The following is a 19901-nucleotide window of genomic DNA, read 5'->3' as shown; positions in this document are numbered from 1 at the left end:
GTCTTAGGCACATATGCGTTGATCTGAAGTTGAATATGGTAGAAGTTATAAAGTTATTCACTTGCGTAGTTAGAAACAGAGCAATAATTCATTGAAGTAAGTACCTTTTTGGTGTCGAGGCCCGTTTCATTGATTTTTTTTTTCATTGATGGGCTTAGGTCCACTTTTTACACCAGTCTGTTTTCAGCTACCTTTCTTGACAGTTGTGTGATCTTCGGCATAAATAACATCACGAGGTTACGCTAGGCATGCTGAGGTGTGCAATGCATATAACGCCTTTTCAATAGTTATCCTTCTATATGTAGTAGGGTGAAGTCGTATAAGAGTACGCACTTAGTGGATTTTTTGCTCTCATTTGTTAAATATTTGAAAGAAAGAAGTCGCAAATATGGAATATTAAAGTTCATTGAATTTGCCATCAACCACAGACTTCTCTATATAGAGAAGTCTGTGCATCAACCCATGAGGTAACGATCCTTCAGCGTAACTGGAAGTGGTCTAAAACTGACGTTTTCTGAACCGCTGCTGTTGCGTACTCTTACCACATGGGGTGTGTAAGAGTACGCACACCATGCGGGTGGAGTACGCAAGCATATGAACACACACCTATAGGCAGCTTTTACTGTCCAAATGCTTAACATCAAACTCAGAAGACATTTAATTTAATTCTAGTATCAAAAGAGAAAAAAACATAAAATAAATCTTGCATATCTATAAATCAAGAAGTAATCAATTCATGCGACTCTAAAAATGTACAATCAAAAGGGAGAATAAATCGCATTTAGAAGAATTACGGGTATACATCTGCCTCACAGTGCTCCATTGATGATATACCAACAAAGCAAACGTCATTGAGCGATGTATCAATAATGTGATATTTCTGTATATTCGATATAATGTATAATTCTGCGTACTCTTACCCTCATGAACAGTGCGTACTCTTACCCTACATGCAATTCGCGCACAAAACATCCCCGAAACATTGTGTAAAACTTCACAAACAGAAAATTGCACTGCACAGTATTTCACCAGAAAACCTCACAAGTTTCCCACAACAATCAAGAAAATGTACCTTATCTCAACTGCCAAGTATCAAAATTATTGCACCATACCATAATAATATCATAACGCTCCAAAATAATATTCATCGCCATAAATTCAACAGTGTCGCCGCACAACGTCCACGTTCCGTTGGTGACAAACAGGTACTGGCGGCTTCATGTCACTTCATGAACTCGACAAACCCGTGTTGCTAGACAACCGAAACAGCTGATGCGTACTCTTATCGCCCGCGTCCTCTTACCCGCCCTTACCCTACTCTCGAGAGCCCTGTCGTTGGTGTGATTTGCTCTCAGGAATGACAAAATGGGTGGAGAACAAAAACAAGATTGGTGGTCTCTACCCGTGTTGTTCGTCTGTTTGAAAGCTCAATGCTTGGGTGCATTATAATTGAAATATGTTTATTGCTGGATTGCTGTGCAAAACGCCATGAGTTTTTATATCGTTAACGTTAATGACCTAGTTATATTCATCAGTGCCTACGATTGAAATGATGGATACATATGGATCTTGAATAAATTATGCTCACACGAATTAATGAGAAGTGAATGTTTTTTTCTTCCATTCTGAGCACCCATGAACATTATTTACTCAGAGGTGGACCGTTAAAGGGACTATCCCACCTTCTAAAATGTTGTTAAAACCAGTTAAATTGTGCCCGACTTTATAGATTGGATGACCAGGAACACGGTTCTGGCATTTATTTTTCATTAAACATCTTAGGCTTCCCATATTCCAAACACAAACTTTCAAATATGTGACGTCACAGCCCAAAATTAACTCCTTCCCCAGGCCACATTACATAAAGCTGATTACATTAAAGCATAAAGCATAAAGATTACATAAAGCATAAAGCTGTACTGTCATAAAGCTGATTCTTTTTACTCTGTAGGCACCACAACAAAGTTCAGACCAGGTTTCAAACGATTTTTTTTGCGTACAAACCCATTTAAATCAGAATGACTAAACGAGGTGACGTCACACTAACGGTCGCTCCATGTTGAAGATAGGGCCTTGTACAAGGCCCATTTTCAAATGAAGGGAACGAATTTCTTCAACACCAAGAGGCCGCGGGGGTTGCAACCTAGATAGATAGTGGTTTCTGAACCTCGCCGCAAACTTGGCTATCTCAACTCAACCCTCATGTTAAAGGTGGGATAGTCCCTTTAATGGCATGCAGTTGTTACTGGTAGCGATAGTTTGACAATGGTGCTCAACAATTTCTGAAAATCTGATAGAACATTATACTTTTTCGTTAGGTTATTTGGTGAGGGATCATGAGTCGCTAGCAGACGCCGAGCTTTCCTATGCATTCTAAAATATGTTCTGTTGATGGTGCTACGCGAGCTGCGTGAGTCTCGAGCTACGATGTTTGAAGCTACCTAACTTAAATAATTTTGTTATAATACCTACACTGCTCGTTGCCATGGATGTCTTTATGCCTATCAGGGTTTCCATGGCTTGACCGTAGGTTGTTGCATAGAGTGCAAACCTGTTGCAACCTCATTTTACTGTCCAACGTTCCCCGTTAAGTATGACACAGTTGACATTTACAGGCGATGTAAATAAGTCATGCCTCCTTGGTCGTTATCGTTCCAGTCCATCCAAATAGCTACTTACATCCTCAAGTCAGGTATATTTTAAGCAGCAAGAATGTCATGACGACTTCCAAACCACCGTTTGTACACACAATAAACACTTTGAGCATACAATAAATGCATGGGAACACAATGGGCATGAGCAAACACAACTGATATAATCTGCCAAATCTCAGGCCACCGTCCGACGGCCGACCAAGTGCCGAGGGGCATGAGAGTCGACTACCTGACCAGCCTCTGCACCCAGCAACTGCTCCGGTAAAGCTCCAGGTCTCACGGCGTGGTGTCCCTGTCATAGACGACAGAGGGACAAGGCTGCCGCACACGAATTTTGCCCCGGCGGGGACACATTCGCGGCGCTGACACGCTCAGTCGAGGGGAAGCAGCTGCGGGCGAGAGAGATCAGTCGGCGTCCGGCCCGGCCCGGCTGACGGCCGATGACGGACTGACATGAGACGGATGACGGATGACGGTTACGATGATGTGACGGATGCGACGGCTGCCTACGAGCGCAGCGCGCGCACGTACGCCATCATGGCATCGTAGCTGACCTCGCAGGTGTGGAAGACGGCCTGGCAGGCGTCGGCGCCCTGGGCGCTGCCAAGGTAGGCGGCGTAGAAGTAGGCCTGACGCGGCGTGCTGACCTGCTCTTCGGTGAGCGCGGCCGGCGCCTTTCCGAACAGCTGCACGATCAGCTCGTCCTCGGCGGTGAGCTGCTGCTCGGGCCGCGCCTCCACCAGGCAGACCAGCTTGAGCGCGCAGCCGTACACGTCGGCGGCGGCCACCATGTCGAGCACCATGTCGGTCTGCTGCTGCGCGGCCACCGAGCGCTTGCCGCGCCGGCTGAGTGCCAGGCCGCCGACCAGCGCGGCGCCCAGCGCCAGACCGGCCACGCCGGCCAGCGCGACGCCGGCGCTGGCGGCGCCCACGCCGACCGTGCCGGCGGTGCCGATGATGAAGGTGGCGTCCACAGTGAGCAGCACGGCCGTCAGGGCCACGACGACGCGAGAAAAGTGCATCTTGGCTGCGGAAAGGCGAGAGATGCATAAGAACCTCATCCACTTATGAACGAGAACAGTTTTTGGTGTCATGCATGACTGCGAGCACCGATTGAACTTTCTAAGATTCTAGGCAGAAAATTAAGCTGGTTAAAAAAGAAAAAAATAACGAAATGACACTTAATATCAACGCATCTAATGTGAGCAACAAATTGCATTGATTCAGCTTCGCTGTGATGCAAATGTCCGTGTTTTACCGAGGTGTTCTTTGAATGTTTTAAGAAACATAAATTGATATAAGTCGTAAAAAGTTCAAAACATTTTTTGTAATCTTTTTAAAATAGATTTGTTCCCTGTCTGATATCGCTGTTGAGCGAACTCACCAGATAGAGGAGGGAGAGGTGCAGGCTGTGAAACCTAGGAGCTTGTTAACCTGATAGACGTCGCTGGGCCTTATATACCCACTCGGCGGTCGGCCCGCGGGGGTATCCGGCGCGGCTGGCTCCCCTGATTGGCACACCTGAAGGACTCTGGCTCCCCCCGCCGCGCCGCGCCGCGCCGGCCCACCCCGGCCACGACTGTCCAGCGGCGACCTCGTACCCACGTGGTGATCCGCGCGTGCCTCGCGCCCCGGAAGGAACCTTCAAAGTTTTGAGTGGCCTTGGATAAATTGATAGCTCAGTAGGCCAGGTGTGTATTTGAATATCATCGCCTTGCATGATGCTGTTGTGATGGATATGCCTGGGTTCAATTGGATATTTGCTGAAATCGAGGATCGCTCACTCATCATTGCACAGTAGTTTCTATGGATGAGCATTTTTAACCGCCCCGTTGGGATCTGACGAGCAGCGCGCCCTGTTGGGGGGGGGGGGCATTTTGGCCCGCCCTAAGATCTCGTGAACCACGCAACATAGCGAAAAGTCGATCAATCAGCGGCGTCCAGGCTGACCTCCAGGCGTCCCACTTGGCTGCCACCGTCTCCGCCTGGTAAACGGGGATCCAGTCGGCCTGCAGCAGGTCCAGACACAGGATGCCCTGGCTCAGGTGGCGGGTTGACCTGATGGTGACGGTCCTCGGCTGATGTCGGCTCTTCACGCCAGCGACTGATGCGGCGAACCTCATCACAATTTACATATTACATATAGTACCTATCATATCGCTGCTGATCGTTAACATATCAATAGCAGTAGCAAATACATAGATGTGAATATACAACATAAAATGGGTCTTTTGAGGGCTGTATCAAGCGCGACGCCATTATCGGAAGTCCTTTTTGGTGTGCATTATTAAATGGTGCTGAGCGGCCGGAGCGAAGAGAGTGCGCTGGGGGAATTCAAGATAAAGAAAGTACCGCACCACTGCATTTATGGATCTGATGCAGGCATTTAGCGATATGTCACAGCCAGATACCAGCCCAGCAACACACCCATGCCGTGGCTTACCCACCCTGGCCGGTTTTATCAATAAATCTTCCTGTTTGGTGTGGGACAGCACACCTAACCATGGACATCCACATATAGAGGTCTTTGGGCCAGCTTGCATAAGCTATACCTAAAGCTGATATTAAACTCGCATCAGCTGCTCCCCAAAAGCGAAAATCCATAGCATGCATTAAAAATGCACTTCAGTGAAACTAGTAGTTACGTTACAACCGAGTGGATTACTTACAGATACTAGCAGCACTGAACATTCTGAAAGAATGTCATTTTTGGTGTGATTGTGTGAATTATTAAATGGTCGTCCATGATCGCGACGGCCCATTGGGCAGCGTGTCCATTCATAAACCACTACCCGACCATAGCCGCTAGCCATTGGACGCACGTCTTTTATAGACACGCATAAAGCATGCATGAAAGCTGTTCTGCAGTGAAGTTCATTTTAAAGATCAAGACAACTCAAGCAGTCGGGCAATGCACCTGGAATGCGAAATCATTAGCATGATTGTCCTCAGTTTGACATCAGAATGGTGCATTAGCTGGTTGGTAGTTAACCAACTTTCTGGATATGCGCAGTCTTCGCTGTTCCCTCATGCCCTGCGATTATGCTTACATCCATTCGTAAATTTATAAGTAAAAGCGCAACTAGAGACGCCAACGCTCACATTTTTTAAGGCTGATGGATCGGTGTCTTAACCCTCGCACCGACGGGGGGGGGCGGATATCCGCCCCCCTGAGGTTTTTCGCAAATAGCGGGAAAACCGCGGCGCGTAGCGCCGCGAAATTTGGTATGACTATAACCTCATCAATTTTACACATGGTGTGCAAGTTTGAACCTCCTACCTTTTAAGGTCAGGTCACCAGGTCACTTTGAATGACCCAACCTCAAGTCACTTTTTTGCAACTTTGTCACCGTGCCAGAGCTACAGTAGATGTCGGAGGCCTTTGAAAGTCGCAGGATATTATTAGGTCATTAGTAGCTACAATTTGTATATCTCGGAATTTTGATATCGGTGACCTAAGGTCAGGTCAATTTCGCGACCTCCCCATTATAAGTCAATGGGGGAAAAATCAACTCCCTGTTTTTACCACTAAAACGGGTCGGAATGGCCCCATATACCATACATGACTTCATATACGATCAACCTTCACTACCTTGAGGTCTGTTTTGCTGTTGGGCAGCTGTGAGGTCATGTGACGTCATCAAAGGTCACCAAAGATTTTTGGCCAATAACTCCGTACAGGAACAAGATACAGACGCGTGGATGGTCTCATTGTGTTCAGCTCGTCAAGACGCATCGAATGATATACATGATGACCTCGAGGTCACGTGACCTGAGGTCAACCTTTGACCTTAACCTTTCGAGGTCAACATATATATCAGTCGATGCGGATTGACGAGAGGATCACGATGATGCCCTTAGTTTGTTCCTATCTTGACTAATTCGAAAGTTATTCGAGAAAAAACTCTCCATATCTAGCGCCGCCATTTGGACTTTTTCGACCCCTGTGACGTCATCTTTGACCTGACCTGAAAATGACCTTAGTAAATATTGTAGATCTTGGCCGTGCGTATCCGATGCCGTTTACCGCTTGTCGCTATCTTGCTTCGTTCTCGAGATCTCAGGGGGGGGCGGTCATCCGCCCCCCCCCGTCGGTGCGAAGTTGGCGCAGACCCCCGTCGGTGCGCGGGTTAAGTGCCTGGTGGGCAGCGGTCAGTACGCCTTCCTTCAAACTTGGCTGGCGATTAGTAGCTAGTGGCTAGTGGCTACCGCTGCAGGTGTATGATTAGGCTAGGTGAGTGATCATGTCGCTAAGAGACAAACATAAACAGACGAAAGGCGACAGCCCGACTTTTGGAATCCTTGACCACCACCATGGACATGCCGCTCTATAAGTGGTGGCCGGCTACGCTACGTAGGTACATATATTACATGTTTTGCCTCAATTATATTTTTTCGGCTCCGCTCTCACTTTCATCATTGATTTCCTCGACCAATAATTATAGGGGAAGTTGGGGCAATGCCGGAATTGGGGCAAAGCCGAAATTCGAGATATTTCGAAAACCGTAAGACATGGATGCCACCTGTCAGTGATGCTCTGAAGCTTAAGTGACTACAATTATCGCATGTTTGTTACGAGTCGTCATTCGGAATACTTCGGCTGTGAGGGCGCCAAGAGCGTTTTCAAGGTACGCGTTCCTTGTACTACATGCGCCTTTGAAGCTGCATTTCTTACTCATTATGCTACCGTTTGTCTGGCCAATTCGGTCAAGTAATCTTCAGCATGTCTTTGCATAAGTGTGCTGCCTATTTGAAATTTATACGGCTTGTTGAAAAGTTATGGGCCTGCAAATGAAAGTATGGCTGGCTGGGGTAATGCCGGAAACGTGCAATTACGCACGTTAAAGCACGCTACGTGGACTTTACTGCTGTAGAATAGCAACGCGAATTTTTAGTCACACAAATTACACTTTCAACCGACACAACGGCCTGTTACCTATAAGGAATTATTTACCTGGCATTTTCTTATTATATCACACAATTATAACTTCCAGTGTGCACCAAGCGTCCTCAAGCTCTTAAAACGTGTGTCAGCTTTGATAATTCTGGATAAAGTTTGAGATAAAGTGGCAAAACATCAATGTCGGCATTCCCCGTAGATCATTTCTCCCATTTTCGGCCTTCCCCGCAGTCCGGGGCAACGCCGAAAAAGTCACTTCTTTGATATTTTTAGTTTGTGCGCTTAACGGTATGCGAATTCATCAAATGCGCTTGGTATGTTTGAAAGGCAAAAGACTGGCCTCTCGAATGACGCCAACAAGAATAGCTTATGTTGTCTACCTTGCGTGCTACGGGCGTCAGAAAAAAAGTATTCGGCGTTCCCCCAACTTCCCCTAATCAAAAAGTGATTTTGAAAATGCTGAAATAAAAAAGCAATAATGTTACAATGGCATAAAGAATACACCTTACCATACGAGTATATACTATACGTACAATATTCCATATTATATTGCCAAACTGTGACAAAACTACAGGATATTCATGCGTGGCTCATTCAAGCATTTTATTTTCCACCTTATATCAGATATCATCACACTCGTGCGCCACCAAATCCTATTCTTCTCAACCACCCCGGCACGGTCGGTTGTCGTTTCGTCTGTGGCCCTGGACTCGACTATACGTCGCCCCTTCCCGTCCGCGAGCGTAACCACGTCGAGTGACCCACTCCAGCCGTCTGCCCTCCATTCCTTCGTGCAGCGCCGCCCACCATGATTGGCTTGCAGCCAGCTGCACTGTTCCGGCCGGACGGTATCGCTGTCCCTCCCGCGGCACTGTCTGGAGGCCGTCGCGAGCCGGCAGTGACCTGGCTCGACCCCGCCGTCGGCCACGCGTCTGGGACGGCTGGCATTGGAGGCGCGCGTCGAGTTCGGCAGTGGGTTGTGCCCGCCGGCGTGGGGATATGAATGGGACTGAGCCGAGCCGAGGCGACGACCAGTAACGCCGCGGGCAGTGGACGCGCGCTGAATGGAAATTAGTGGCTCTGGGTCGGCTCCTCTGAATGAAAATCACCGGTCTGAGTCATGAGGTGCCGGAGGGGGTTCCCGGGAGTGCTCAGAAGGTGGGTATCGGGAAAGACATTAGGAATCGATAACCCAGATTGTCACATGTAGACAAGAAAGCAAACGTCACGAGTAATGAAGTAGGTATGCAAAGAAAAAAGTGTCTTCCTTGTAGAAACGAGATAAGGGGTCCGTACGGAAAAAATACCCCCTAAAAATTAACTGCCTTATAAATTATATTGCAACATACATAACCGTAATTTTTGAATATTAGTTTAGAAAACGCGAAAACAGTGCGTCTTGTGGTGACGGGCAGAAAAAAAAAAACACGGCTTGAGGACGTTATATGGCATGGATACGTTGTAATTCATTGAATCCATGTGGTTGGCGTGCAATAATAGCTATGCTCCCTGATATCTTTTGCGTCTGACCATATGCTCGGTAATAAATTACGTGCTGTCATGCCGCCATGCTCAGCCGATAAATCTGATTGATCAAGAGCCGAGGCATTCATGCACCATCAGCTCAGCAGGGGATAGATAACAGAAGGAAGAAACTGAATGCCTGGCCTACATCAGTCGATAGCACGTTCCCATTGCTCAGAATATGTGCGCTGATGGTCCACCCTTGGTCCACCCTAACATTGTTCCTTGTTTTATACAGCAATATGGAAATTGGAAAGTTCCGTTCCTTACATATATCTGGAGATTGTTTTTCATCGGGAGTAAAGAAATGAGGTGGTCCAATGAGAAATAAATAGACATAGGCACTCATCATACCTACATACTTTTATGCTTTACATCTTCCTCTTACCCAGGAACCAGTCATACATGATTACATACATGTTAAAGGCTGCTTTTTGACGATTTAGCAATCGAAAATATAACATGAAGTATTTTATGAAAAGCATTAAAAAGGAAAGGTAAAAAAGTATTTCGTGTTTAGGTAGATTACAAGCTATTAAACTGAGCTGTGTTCGCAACATATGTAGATGTTTTTATGCCCTTCACGCAGTCATGCAGCATTCTTTGCTGTAATTCTTATCAGTAGCGGCGGAACACCTTCAATTAAGGGGGGGGGGGGCACTGCCGACTTTTGGTCTCATTCTTTCCATGCAACGCCCATAGGGCTAATGTTAAAATGCCAAAATCAAGGGGGGGGGGCACGGTGCCCCGGTGCCCTCCCCGTTCCGCCGCCCATGATTCTTATGCAAGTCGACTCGGCATGGTTACATCTTTACCAAAAGTCAGCTCAAATATATCATTTTTATATACCGTGCCAATGTGTTTGTGCAAACTTAGCAAGCTCTGCATAAAGCACGCCCCCTAGGCGTCTGTGCATCCAAAAGTATAATTCATGATGACTGCAGCATGCATTCCTTTTTAACCAATTTGCGCGCAGACTGCAAACATTTCCAGAAAATATTTCCTTCCATTTCCTGGCAAACATTTCCTGCGAGGCCAATGGGGTCCCAGTTTTAGAACATCCAAACGTCCCTGATCCACCTGTGTAGCACCGCCGCCGCCGCCACCGCCGCGGGCCAATCATGAACTCTGCAGACGGTGCCTATAAGTCTGAGGTAACAGCGCCCCGCACGGCCGTCCGCCCGCCCGCCCGCGGTCCGCGCTCGCCGTCCGCTTCGTCCGCCCGTCCGCGCACGCCACGCACTCCCGGCGGAAGGTACATACGTACGGCGTTCTAAGAGCCAGACAGCGCGCAAAGGCCGGGTGTGTCAGGGCCAGGGCGGCGCAGGGGAGCGAGGCCGCCCACAAGTTACGAGGGAGAGCACGGCCGGCCGTCTGGGCTCCGCGTACTGGCCTCGGGGCGCTCATGTCTCCTGACCAGGTGTCCGTGACTGCAGCTGGACGGCAGTCTGCGGGGATGGGGACAAGGCAGGCTGGACACAAAGTCTGAAGTCTGGAATTGACTGGTCACTGGAAACATGCAGTTGTGTGTGTCTGGATAGTGGGTAGTTACAGGGTATTTTCGGAGACTAATGGGTTCAGGGGACGGTTATCAGCCAACGGAAGAGTATTAATCTAGATTGAGAGAGTGAAAGAGAGAGAGAGAGAGAGAGAGAGAGAGAGAGAGAGAGAGAGAGAGAGAGAGAGAGAGAGAAAAAGAAAGAGAGAGAGAGACAGAGAGAGAGAGGGAAAGAGACAGAGAGAAAGAGAAAGAGAGAGAGAGAGAGAGAGAGAGAGAGAGAGAGAGAGAGAGAGAGAGAGAGAGAGAGAGAGAGAGAGAGAGAGAGAGAGAGAGAGAGAGAGAGAGAGAGAGAGAGAGAGGGAGATTCCATTATTGGCAAATGGCAGACTCTTCTTGGTTTATAAACGAGACATCCACTCAGCCAGGGCGCCAAGGCCCAATATGACGCACAATCTCAACTGCCGTACAAGCTCTTGGACTGCTTCCCTTATCAAGGAGGAGTAGGCCAAGTCACTAGAGAATAGCGACAGCACAATCCTGTTGGAAGATCGCGCGAGACGTGACACAAAGTTCCACACTGCCAGGTACATACACTGCCAAGCCAGGTAAACACTCTTGAATGAACATGTATTGGAGGCACTGCAAAACCTATCGTAGCCAAGAACTTATCAAAAGTGCTATGAGTTATCGCCTAGCATAATAACTTCCGCCTCCGTCCAAAGCCATGGATCATCGAGTACCGACGCGTGCCTCGTCCCTCACCGCGCTGCCGGTCCACCCGCAGGGCATTTAGTGTGCCCAGCGAGCAATCCTGTATTTGCTGACATGAAGTGTCCTATGTCAGACGGGGTAGAGGTGAAATATTAGCATGTCGGTCATTGGCTCCTCGTCGTCAGCAGCAGCTTGGCTTGCTGAACACTGTGTCACGTAAAGACGGCATAAGTCGCAGCAAATGACGGGTAATAACCATTGTTGGATCCACGAGGGTTGATCTATAGCAGTGGTGCTGGGGTTGGAACACTCACTGTCATAGACTCATATACTTGTTACGTAGGAAGTGCATTTTGGACGAAACCCTGCAACGGTCACTGAGGTTATGGCGATTCCCCGTTGCTTTCAAGGAGCCTCGCTTCCGGGATGGTTGGGTTGTGGAGCACTTTAACGAAGGACCAATCACTCACCTTTCAGGGCATTACCCTTGCAGCTGTGAAAATACCGTTCCGTGCTTCTATCCTCAGGATATTGAAATCCTTCTCCTCCACGCCGCAACCCCCCTCCGGGCTGGACAGGCAACTTTATCTCATGCGGGCTGCTCCCTTGGAGCGGCACCGCTGCTCCCGAGGGAGCGCACCCCGTAGCCGGGTGCAGTGAGTGCCTTGGGGCTGGGTGGCCTGTCCTCTGGACGGGCTCAGCCCCGGCGACTCACCACACAGAAATATTGAGCGATGTCAAGTTCAATATACTCGTAAATAGTTCAAATAGCTTCAAAGTTCTGCTTCACGTAGTAAAATATCTTTAGTTAAAGTATTTACGTGATAAACAAGCAAGGTATGCGTCGCACAACGCCATAATAAGTAGAGGCATCAAGAATAAGTTTGTTTTTATACGACGTTTATTGGTTAACTAACAAACATCGGCAGTTTTATTACACCACACAAGCATCTTTACGCAAAACAGGATAATGTAACAGCATAACAGATGTTCAAATACCTAACTGATATGTTTTCATGCAAAGCAAGTGTATCCATAAGCGAATGAGTGTTGTGTCACACTGGTAATTGCGGTACACATCCAGAGCACCGTGCGTTTACGTCAACCCGTGTAAATTTAGCGAAATTTTGAGCTAAATGCTGACGGCGGCGGCGCCATTTTCGCAATCTGTCAGTTGTGCGCCGGGGACCGCGGGGGCCGGTGGGGGTGGCTGCAGTGCGCAGAGTGAGTTTGCCCATTCTTGTGACATCAGTGAGATAAACAGTGCTGTCATGGTGTTTATCTAGTTGGATAATAAGCTGAGTAATGAGTGAATAAGTGAATAATAAGTGAAATACTGCATTGTGGTCATCGTCTGATAACTGCAATCAAGACCGAGTCGGAAATCTGAAGCGGAGCGACATTGGAGGAGCTGCTGGAAATTATCCAGCTTTGTCGGAGTGCTAAGGTGGGCTTGTAATTTTTCAACTGAACTGCTGTCGTGTTATGAAAATAATGGATGCACTTTCATGCTTTTCTAGGGTTAATTAGGTATAGGTATGCTAATATTTTGCCAGATAGGCAACAGAGAGCCGATGGCTAATTAAATGAACGATAATTTTGGCACAGTGAAGTAGTGCGTACAGATGACATATTTTTTTAGTTATTAATTACGGGCAGTTGACGGGAGACGGGCGGTGGCTGCGGCCTGTAGCGGCGCCCATGCGCTGTGAAATATCAGCTTATATACATCATAAGGTATATGCGCTAATCTAACTTTTATTTCCGTCAGATGTCATGTCGATTCTTAACAATAAACGACAAACAAACAAACAAACGTGTTTGCAGCATGGGATAGGCATTGAGCATCACAATGTTTCGTTGCATTTAGCTCGCGGCTGGCGACAACGTCCCGCCGTGTGTCGCTTGCGTTACAAATTTTGCGGGCCCAACATTAGCTTTACCAGAAAAAATCGTTATAATAACCGTCATATTTGTGTAACTTTACCGCCATGAATTTGTGTACGATTACCACGCGAGTGTTCCTTTTGTTACTTTTTACCAAAAACACATATTTGTGCGTAAATGTAACGCGAGATCCGCGGTAAAGTTACACTGAAAGCGGTTCTCCTACACAATAGCGAAGCACTCCGAAGGTAGCAAAACACACATATAAGTGTTCTTTTACGCAGAAAACAGAGTAATTTTACACCAAAAAAATGTTCCTTTTGGTACTTTCAATTACACCGTTTTTCCGCTCAATATTTCTGTGTGTGGGGTGCCTGCCCAGACCAATGTCTCCCCCTATATCCTAGCATCCTCCCGGCTCTTAACCCGCGCCCTGCTGGGGGGGGGGTGTTTGAACACCCCCCCTTGTGGTTTTTCGCGAATATCTCAAAAACGGCGGCGCGGAGCGCCGCCGTTTTTGGTACACCTTATCATACATCAATTCTACACATGTTGTGAAAATTTCAGATCAAGGTCATTCGAGGTCAGGTCACCAGGTCACTTGAAGTGACCTCACCTCATAAAAACTTTCAATGTCTGTCATAGCTACACCGAGTGACCGATCGCTTTGAAACTTTCAGCGATTGCTAAGAGCAATAGCATGTACAAAATGTATATCTCAGAATTTTGATATCGATGACCTAAGGTCAGGTCAATTTTGCGACCTCCCCATTGTAAGTCAATGGGAGAAAATTGAAATGCGCCTCTTTTGGATGAAAGACATTATAAACACTCCCAAACACCGAATTACAAGTGGTTTAGACACACTGAACTCGAAAATGGTGTCCGTGACCCTTGTTTATGCCCTGAGGTCATCTTAGGTCACGAATGGTATCTAACGGTTTTTCGTAAATAACTTTTGATAGAGGCATGCTAGAGCGATGATAACGCCTTAGATGTGTTCAGCTCGAAGATACGGATCGACTGATATGCAACATGACCCTTTCCGGTCAGGTCATGACCTTGACCTGAGGTCAAATTTTCAAGTTGACCTTTCAAGGTCAAGTTATAGTTCATTCGATGCGTCTTGACGAGAGGAACACGATGCCGGTAAAAGTAAGCTCGTACAAGGCTTGGGTCAAAAGTTATTGCAGAAAAACTGTTTTCGAAAAAATCGGCTATTTTTGCAGTTTTTGCCCCCTGCAGGCAAAACCGTTGACGTTAGGTCAAATCTGAGAGAATTACTCAGAAACGGCGTTAATAGGGCTATCGAATGCGCTTTTCCGCGGCGCTGTAGCTCTATTGGTTCCCGAGTTATGCGTTGGCTTCTTGGAAATTTTCGACATTCGACCTGGAAATCGGCGAAATTTTGCCTTCAATGACCTCTGGTGACCTGACCTTTGACCTGACCAAAAAATTGACCGAAGTGATTTCGTCATTATTTTTGACGCTCTTTCGAACGCCGCCTTCCGCGTATCGCTACGTGGCCCAGGAGCCGAGTTAGAAGGGGGGGTGTTCAAACACCCCCCCCCCCCAGCAGGGCGTGGAAATCCAGGACCCCCAGCAGGGCGCGGGTTAAATGGTCTCACTGGACCGAAAGAGCCTAACCCAACAAAACAAACAAACAAGCTGTGAAAAGCTGGTGGTCACATATTGAGTGGATTAGCTGACATACCTAGCGGTAAGTAGCTGCTATCCTCAGTCTTCTTTTCCTCGTGCACGGGCGTAATACATACACGTTCAATTACCTGCACGTTCAAAGGCACTAACTTACCTGATATCCATGAGGCCATGGGCAAACCTATATTTGTGAGTACGAAATATTTAAAGAAATATTGAGAAGCTTCACAGATGTTTAACTTAAAGATAGAAAAAACATATGAAAAGTTGGTTGCATTGCATTCTAACAACATGCGAAATATTTCGCAACACATTAAGTGGCTATACCAGCAACGTCCTACGCGTTCATCGAATTAATTTTCATCGAAACAAAACAAGACCGTGCCTCTGTAAGCCAGCCAATGCTGCATTTTGCTTCTGATATTCTTTTTTATGCACACAGCTCGTGAAGACCTCGGGTCCTTACCAAATCCCGCCTTCATCAGCTTGTGCCTTTTTCTAATTGCTTTCTGACTTTCATCAGCGTGTATCTCAATGTTTTGCTGTTGTTGTTGTTGTTGGCGTTTTGTATACGCTCGCCATGGTTTGACGGTCAACACTGAACATCGGTCATTCATCGGTAAACAAACTGATAGTATATTCCCTTTATTATGATGTGAAAAAGGTCTCTTCACATTATTTTCAGTCGAAGACGGTTTTGCTAACGATTCCTTAACGACAGACTTGTTAAAAACTGCATCTCCAAAACTGCCCAAAAGTGGACCCGACGAATGCCAGTGACATTTCCATGGGGAAGCCGTTCGTAGTAGGAGTATGATGTAAGAAGATGACGACCGACGACAAAAAGTTGGTGACAAAAAGCAGGAGATAGCGAGATGGCGATAGACGTTGTAGACGGTTACCGTGAAACGGGGAACGGGAAAAAGTTCCGCTAAGAAGTATTTTATAAGAATTATGATTGCAGTTTACTTGAAGCTTGTTTTTGTAATTGTTTGTATGTTACCTGCATTTTAACCTTCCAGGCGGTGGGGGGGGGGGGGCATTTTTTGCCCCCCTTTAGTTTAGTTTTTCGATATATCTCGAGAACCGCTGCGGCGATCGTCACCAAACTTTCAGTACCCTCCCGTGAACAACTATTGCACATTGTGACCAAACATTTTCCAAAGGCTATGATAGGTTGGCCGCTAATGGCGTCAGAGTGACGTCATTTCTGCCATTTTCGACCCAAAAAAGGTTTCGCATGAAGAGCTGTCAGGCCTACAGCTTTAGAGATACAGAAAATGTTTCAACATAAAAGGTGTAGAATTTAAAGGGCTACAAAACTGCTATCTCGGATTTTTGAAATTTTTGGATTTTGACCCCTAAAAATAAAAAATAGGTTTTTTGAATATAATAGCCGAAAAATCCAAATTTTTTTTTTTTGAACTTAAAATAACGAAAAATATGTGATAGTCCCTACCGCCTTCTATCTACATACCAAATTTGAGATTGATACCTCTTTTTTTGGCCAAGTTATAGCGAAAAAAACTGTTCAAAATTGATGACGTCAAACTTCCAAACTCAATTTTTAGCAATTCTAGACCTCGTAGCGCAAAACAAAGACCACCATTAGACTCCGCGTGACGAGCTGCATCGAATCAATACCCATTTTATGCAAAATATCAACTTTGAAATTTGACCTTTTTTACCTGACCTTGACCTGACCTCCACAAGAAAGTGACCTTAACCGTACCTGATAGTCTTATAACCAACACCATTGAGTTGGAAATGAAAAACTGGCCATAAAACATGCATCGCACAACCTTAGTAAAGTTGGGTTCGTGTGGTGACCCTTGGTGACCTTTGGTGACCTGACCTGTGACCTGACCTGGTATGACCAGTGACCTCTAATAGCAACATATGTACTAGACAACTGACGCCCTATCGCTGATTTTCGACAAAATGCGTTTCACTCGGTGTTATAGCGCTTTCCCTAGAAGCCCCGTGAACGGTGAAACATTTTATCTTTGACCTGACCTGTGACGTCATCGGTGACCCTGAGGTCAATGAAATTTGGTATCCCTCGACAAATTTGACAGGACTATCGAACACTGTTTGAATTTTTCGGATCCGCCCAGTAGTTTCGGAGATACGGGGGGAGGGCAAAAAATGCCCCCCCCCCCCACCTCGCGGAAGGTGGCCGGGAGGCCCACCGCCTGCCGGGTTAAAATGCGTTGTTTGGTATTGACCACTTGGAGTGGTGTGGGTGTCTTAGTGACTTGAGTGATCTGAAACAACAGACATTCAAGAAAGTGTCATGTGAAATTTGTCGTTTATATCTTTCTACCTATACTTTACTGGATAGACATATTCTATTTGTTAAAATAAAGTTCTTATGAAAAAAGTAGGAGTGCATTGCAATAATGAAGCAGTCTGGCAGTGCGCTGACGAGACGAGACAATTGTAGACAGTTGTCCCAAAGTCAACCGTCCTTGCAACGGCCAATAACATGCGAACCACCATTTTCAATGACTAAAAAAAGAACTGTATTTCTGTTCTTCTTCATTCGCTAATGCACTCTGCACACACCCAACTCGACTTATTTTACGCCTGTTTGATGAAATTTTAATATATCACACCCCGTGCGCACAGTTCGCTGCAGAACCCATATCACAAAGCTGTTCGTATTGATTCGACCGAACATAGTCGTCTTTCAACCATTGTATTTGTCATGGACCAAGACTTTAGGCAGTCTCAATGCCTGAACATTTGAACAGGCGCACCCTCCCAATTCTCATTTCCCTTTTCTTGGACAGACGTCTGTCCAGCTGCTAATTTGGGTCAGTCTAGGGTGCCGCCCATGTCTGCCCCCTCCTCGCCCCCTCCCCACACCTCCCCACCAGTTGACCTTCCAGGCTATCTGAGAGGACCGCACCAGAGTTCGCCGAGACCGCCCCCGGCGCGGATCGCAGCCATTTCGTAAAATTCTCTAACGCCTCTAATGGTGGGAGCCATTTGGCGCCGTTCTGGTTTAGAGCCCCTCAGGCTGCCGGAAGGGCCGGAGCAGTTCGGGGGCACGGTATTCAGGCCGGCAGACGCCGTAAATCTGTATATATGGCCAGATAACGCAGCAGCGAGAATTCATGGAATGGTGAGGACCGGCTGCTGTGATCGGAGTTTGCCTATTCCTGACCCATGCTTGTGGGTAGAAGTGAACCATTTCAGCACATTGCCCAGACGGCCAGTCTTAGCAAAACATCATTACACATCATATGTAGATGCATGTACGAAATCCGCGAGCGCTAGGACGTGTGAAGTGCTGGTGTCGCATGTTGGGTAAATCCGAGTGTCGATTTGTGTGTCTTTGATACTGGTTCGTTAGTATATCAAATTGCAAATGATCGACAAAGTAGCCCCTGTCCTGGACAGAGATCACCAGAGATCGTCGTTTGGCATAATGTTTGTCACTCTAGATTCGCTATAGCATCTCGGTGCCTCGTATTTGTGTAGTCGATTGATTATCCGTATTGATGTTTGTTCAGACACGCACTTTTCCCGCGGCGTCCGTCCCACTTCCGATCCCCACCATCTATCTCCGACCAACAGGGCGGTTCGATCGGCTGACCTTGGCTGGGTCCGTCGGACCCTACTTCCTGACCCGCCGCGGGCGCTGCCCACGCCGCGTCTCGCGGAGGGTGCCACGCTACCAGTGAGGACCCGACGACCGTCCTGAAATACCAGGACCACCCCTTCCTGTCCTTCAAAAAAGGCAGGGTCTGGCCGAGGGTATCACCAAGAGGAAGTGAGGCGTATTTTTATAACCTAATTCATATGGTATGAGGGGACCATTTCGGGACGGGAAGAAAAACTTGTATAAGAGCAAAAACAATTAAATGTTGTGAAGTCTTGAGGATGAGATCCTATTTATTAACCTGCCTTGGATGCCAACTGCTGGCTGGCTGCATATACGGACGGCTGGCTGGTTAAACCCGAAATGTTTTGTGACATGTTGTATTTTATGCTTTTTAGATTAGATCCAATGCATTTAATAATTTCAAGGTTTGGTCCATGGTGAAAAGCAAATCGAGGAGGGTGTTGTTACGGCTCACTATAGATCCCTGGAAGTGGATACGAGGTGGGTATTTCATTTCGTGGAAACCTCCACCGATTAGCGTCACCTCGTACGGTCTATTCCGCTCCTGTCGGCGGTTCCTGAACGTCTTTAATTATTCACCTGAAGTAGTTGGAAACAGCCTTCGTCTACGGCCGGGATTACCTGCAATCCCCTTGACCGAATTCACCGTGATACTGCTCTATACCGAGTATTAAATGCAAGGATTATATGATACTGTTGTGTGTTACTATGTTACTGCAAGCTAATTATTTCTTGTTGCCAGAGATTCAAAATCAAAATAAAGGAGGTGAAACACGAATGTGTTCTTTTCATTGCCGGGTATTTAGCATCACTATAATGTCAGTAAACACACACATCTCAACCCGAATTGAAATCTTCTATTGATCCCCCAATTATCCAGAGCTGTTACAACCTTCCCAATCGGCGTTAGGTATGTAAGTTCATGTTCTGGAGAGGCAATGAGACTTAGATATCTAAGCACAGGTGAAGGGAGTCGATCGCATCTCCCCAAGCTGTTCAGCTCTTCAGTGAGCTAGAGCTTCACGAAAAAAGAAACAAGCGCATCGCTGGTGACTGAGGAAGCAAATATATCCAAATTCGAGATTTAGAGACCTGTAAATTCTTTAGCTTCCGGTTCAGGTGCGACCCATATTTCAATGAAATCGAGACCTGCTAGAGGTAGGTACTGAAAGTGATAACTGTCTATAGGTGTTTTGGGATGCTGATTTCAAACAACGCATTTGATTTGTTTGAGAAAAAAAGGTTTGAAAAAGGGACAGTTTGAGGCAGGTCTGACTAGGTCAGGTCAGGTCAGGCCAGTCAACTCCTGTCCTCCTGGGACACGTCCGTCTCAGTGTGATGGTTTCATTGCTGAGGTGACCCCAACATGTCTTCATCCACTAATCCAATGACTCGAAAACGGTCTACACCGAGCGAAAAGACCTAGCCTAA

The 19901-nt window shown here is 46.8% G+C and overlaps 1 protein-coding gene across 1 annotated transcript; it reads right to left on the bottom strand.

The window, feature by feature from the left end:
* Window positions 1–2675: 2675 nt before the first annotated feature.
* LOC122392945 lies at window positions 2676–4144 on the bottom strand. Its single transcript, XM_043388328.1, has 2 exons — window positions 4039–4144; window positions 2676–3681 (listed from the first exon to the last, which is right to left on the bottom strand). The coding sequence occupies exon 2, from the start codon at window positions 3674–3676 to the stop codon at window positions 3161–3163; it is 516 nt and encodes a 171-aa protein (XP_043244263.1). The 5' UTR covers window positions 3677–3681; window positions 4039–4144; the 3' UTR covers window positions 2676–3160.
* Between the last annotated feature and the right edge of the window lie 15757 nt (window positions 4145–19901).

Source organism: Amphibalanus amphitrite, unplaced genomic scaffold (genome assembly GCF_019059575.1).
Source record: "Amphibalanus amphitrite isolate SeventyFive unplaced genomic scaffold, NRLGWU_Aamphi_draft 000508F_arrow, whole genome shotgun sequence".
NCBI classification, from domain to species: domain Eukaryota; kingdom Metazoa; phylum Arthropoda; class Thecostraca; order Balanomorpha; family Balanidae; genus Amphibalanus; species Amphibalanus amphitrite.
This window is presented reverse-complemented; position numbering and strand designations above follow the sequence as displayed.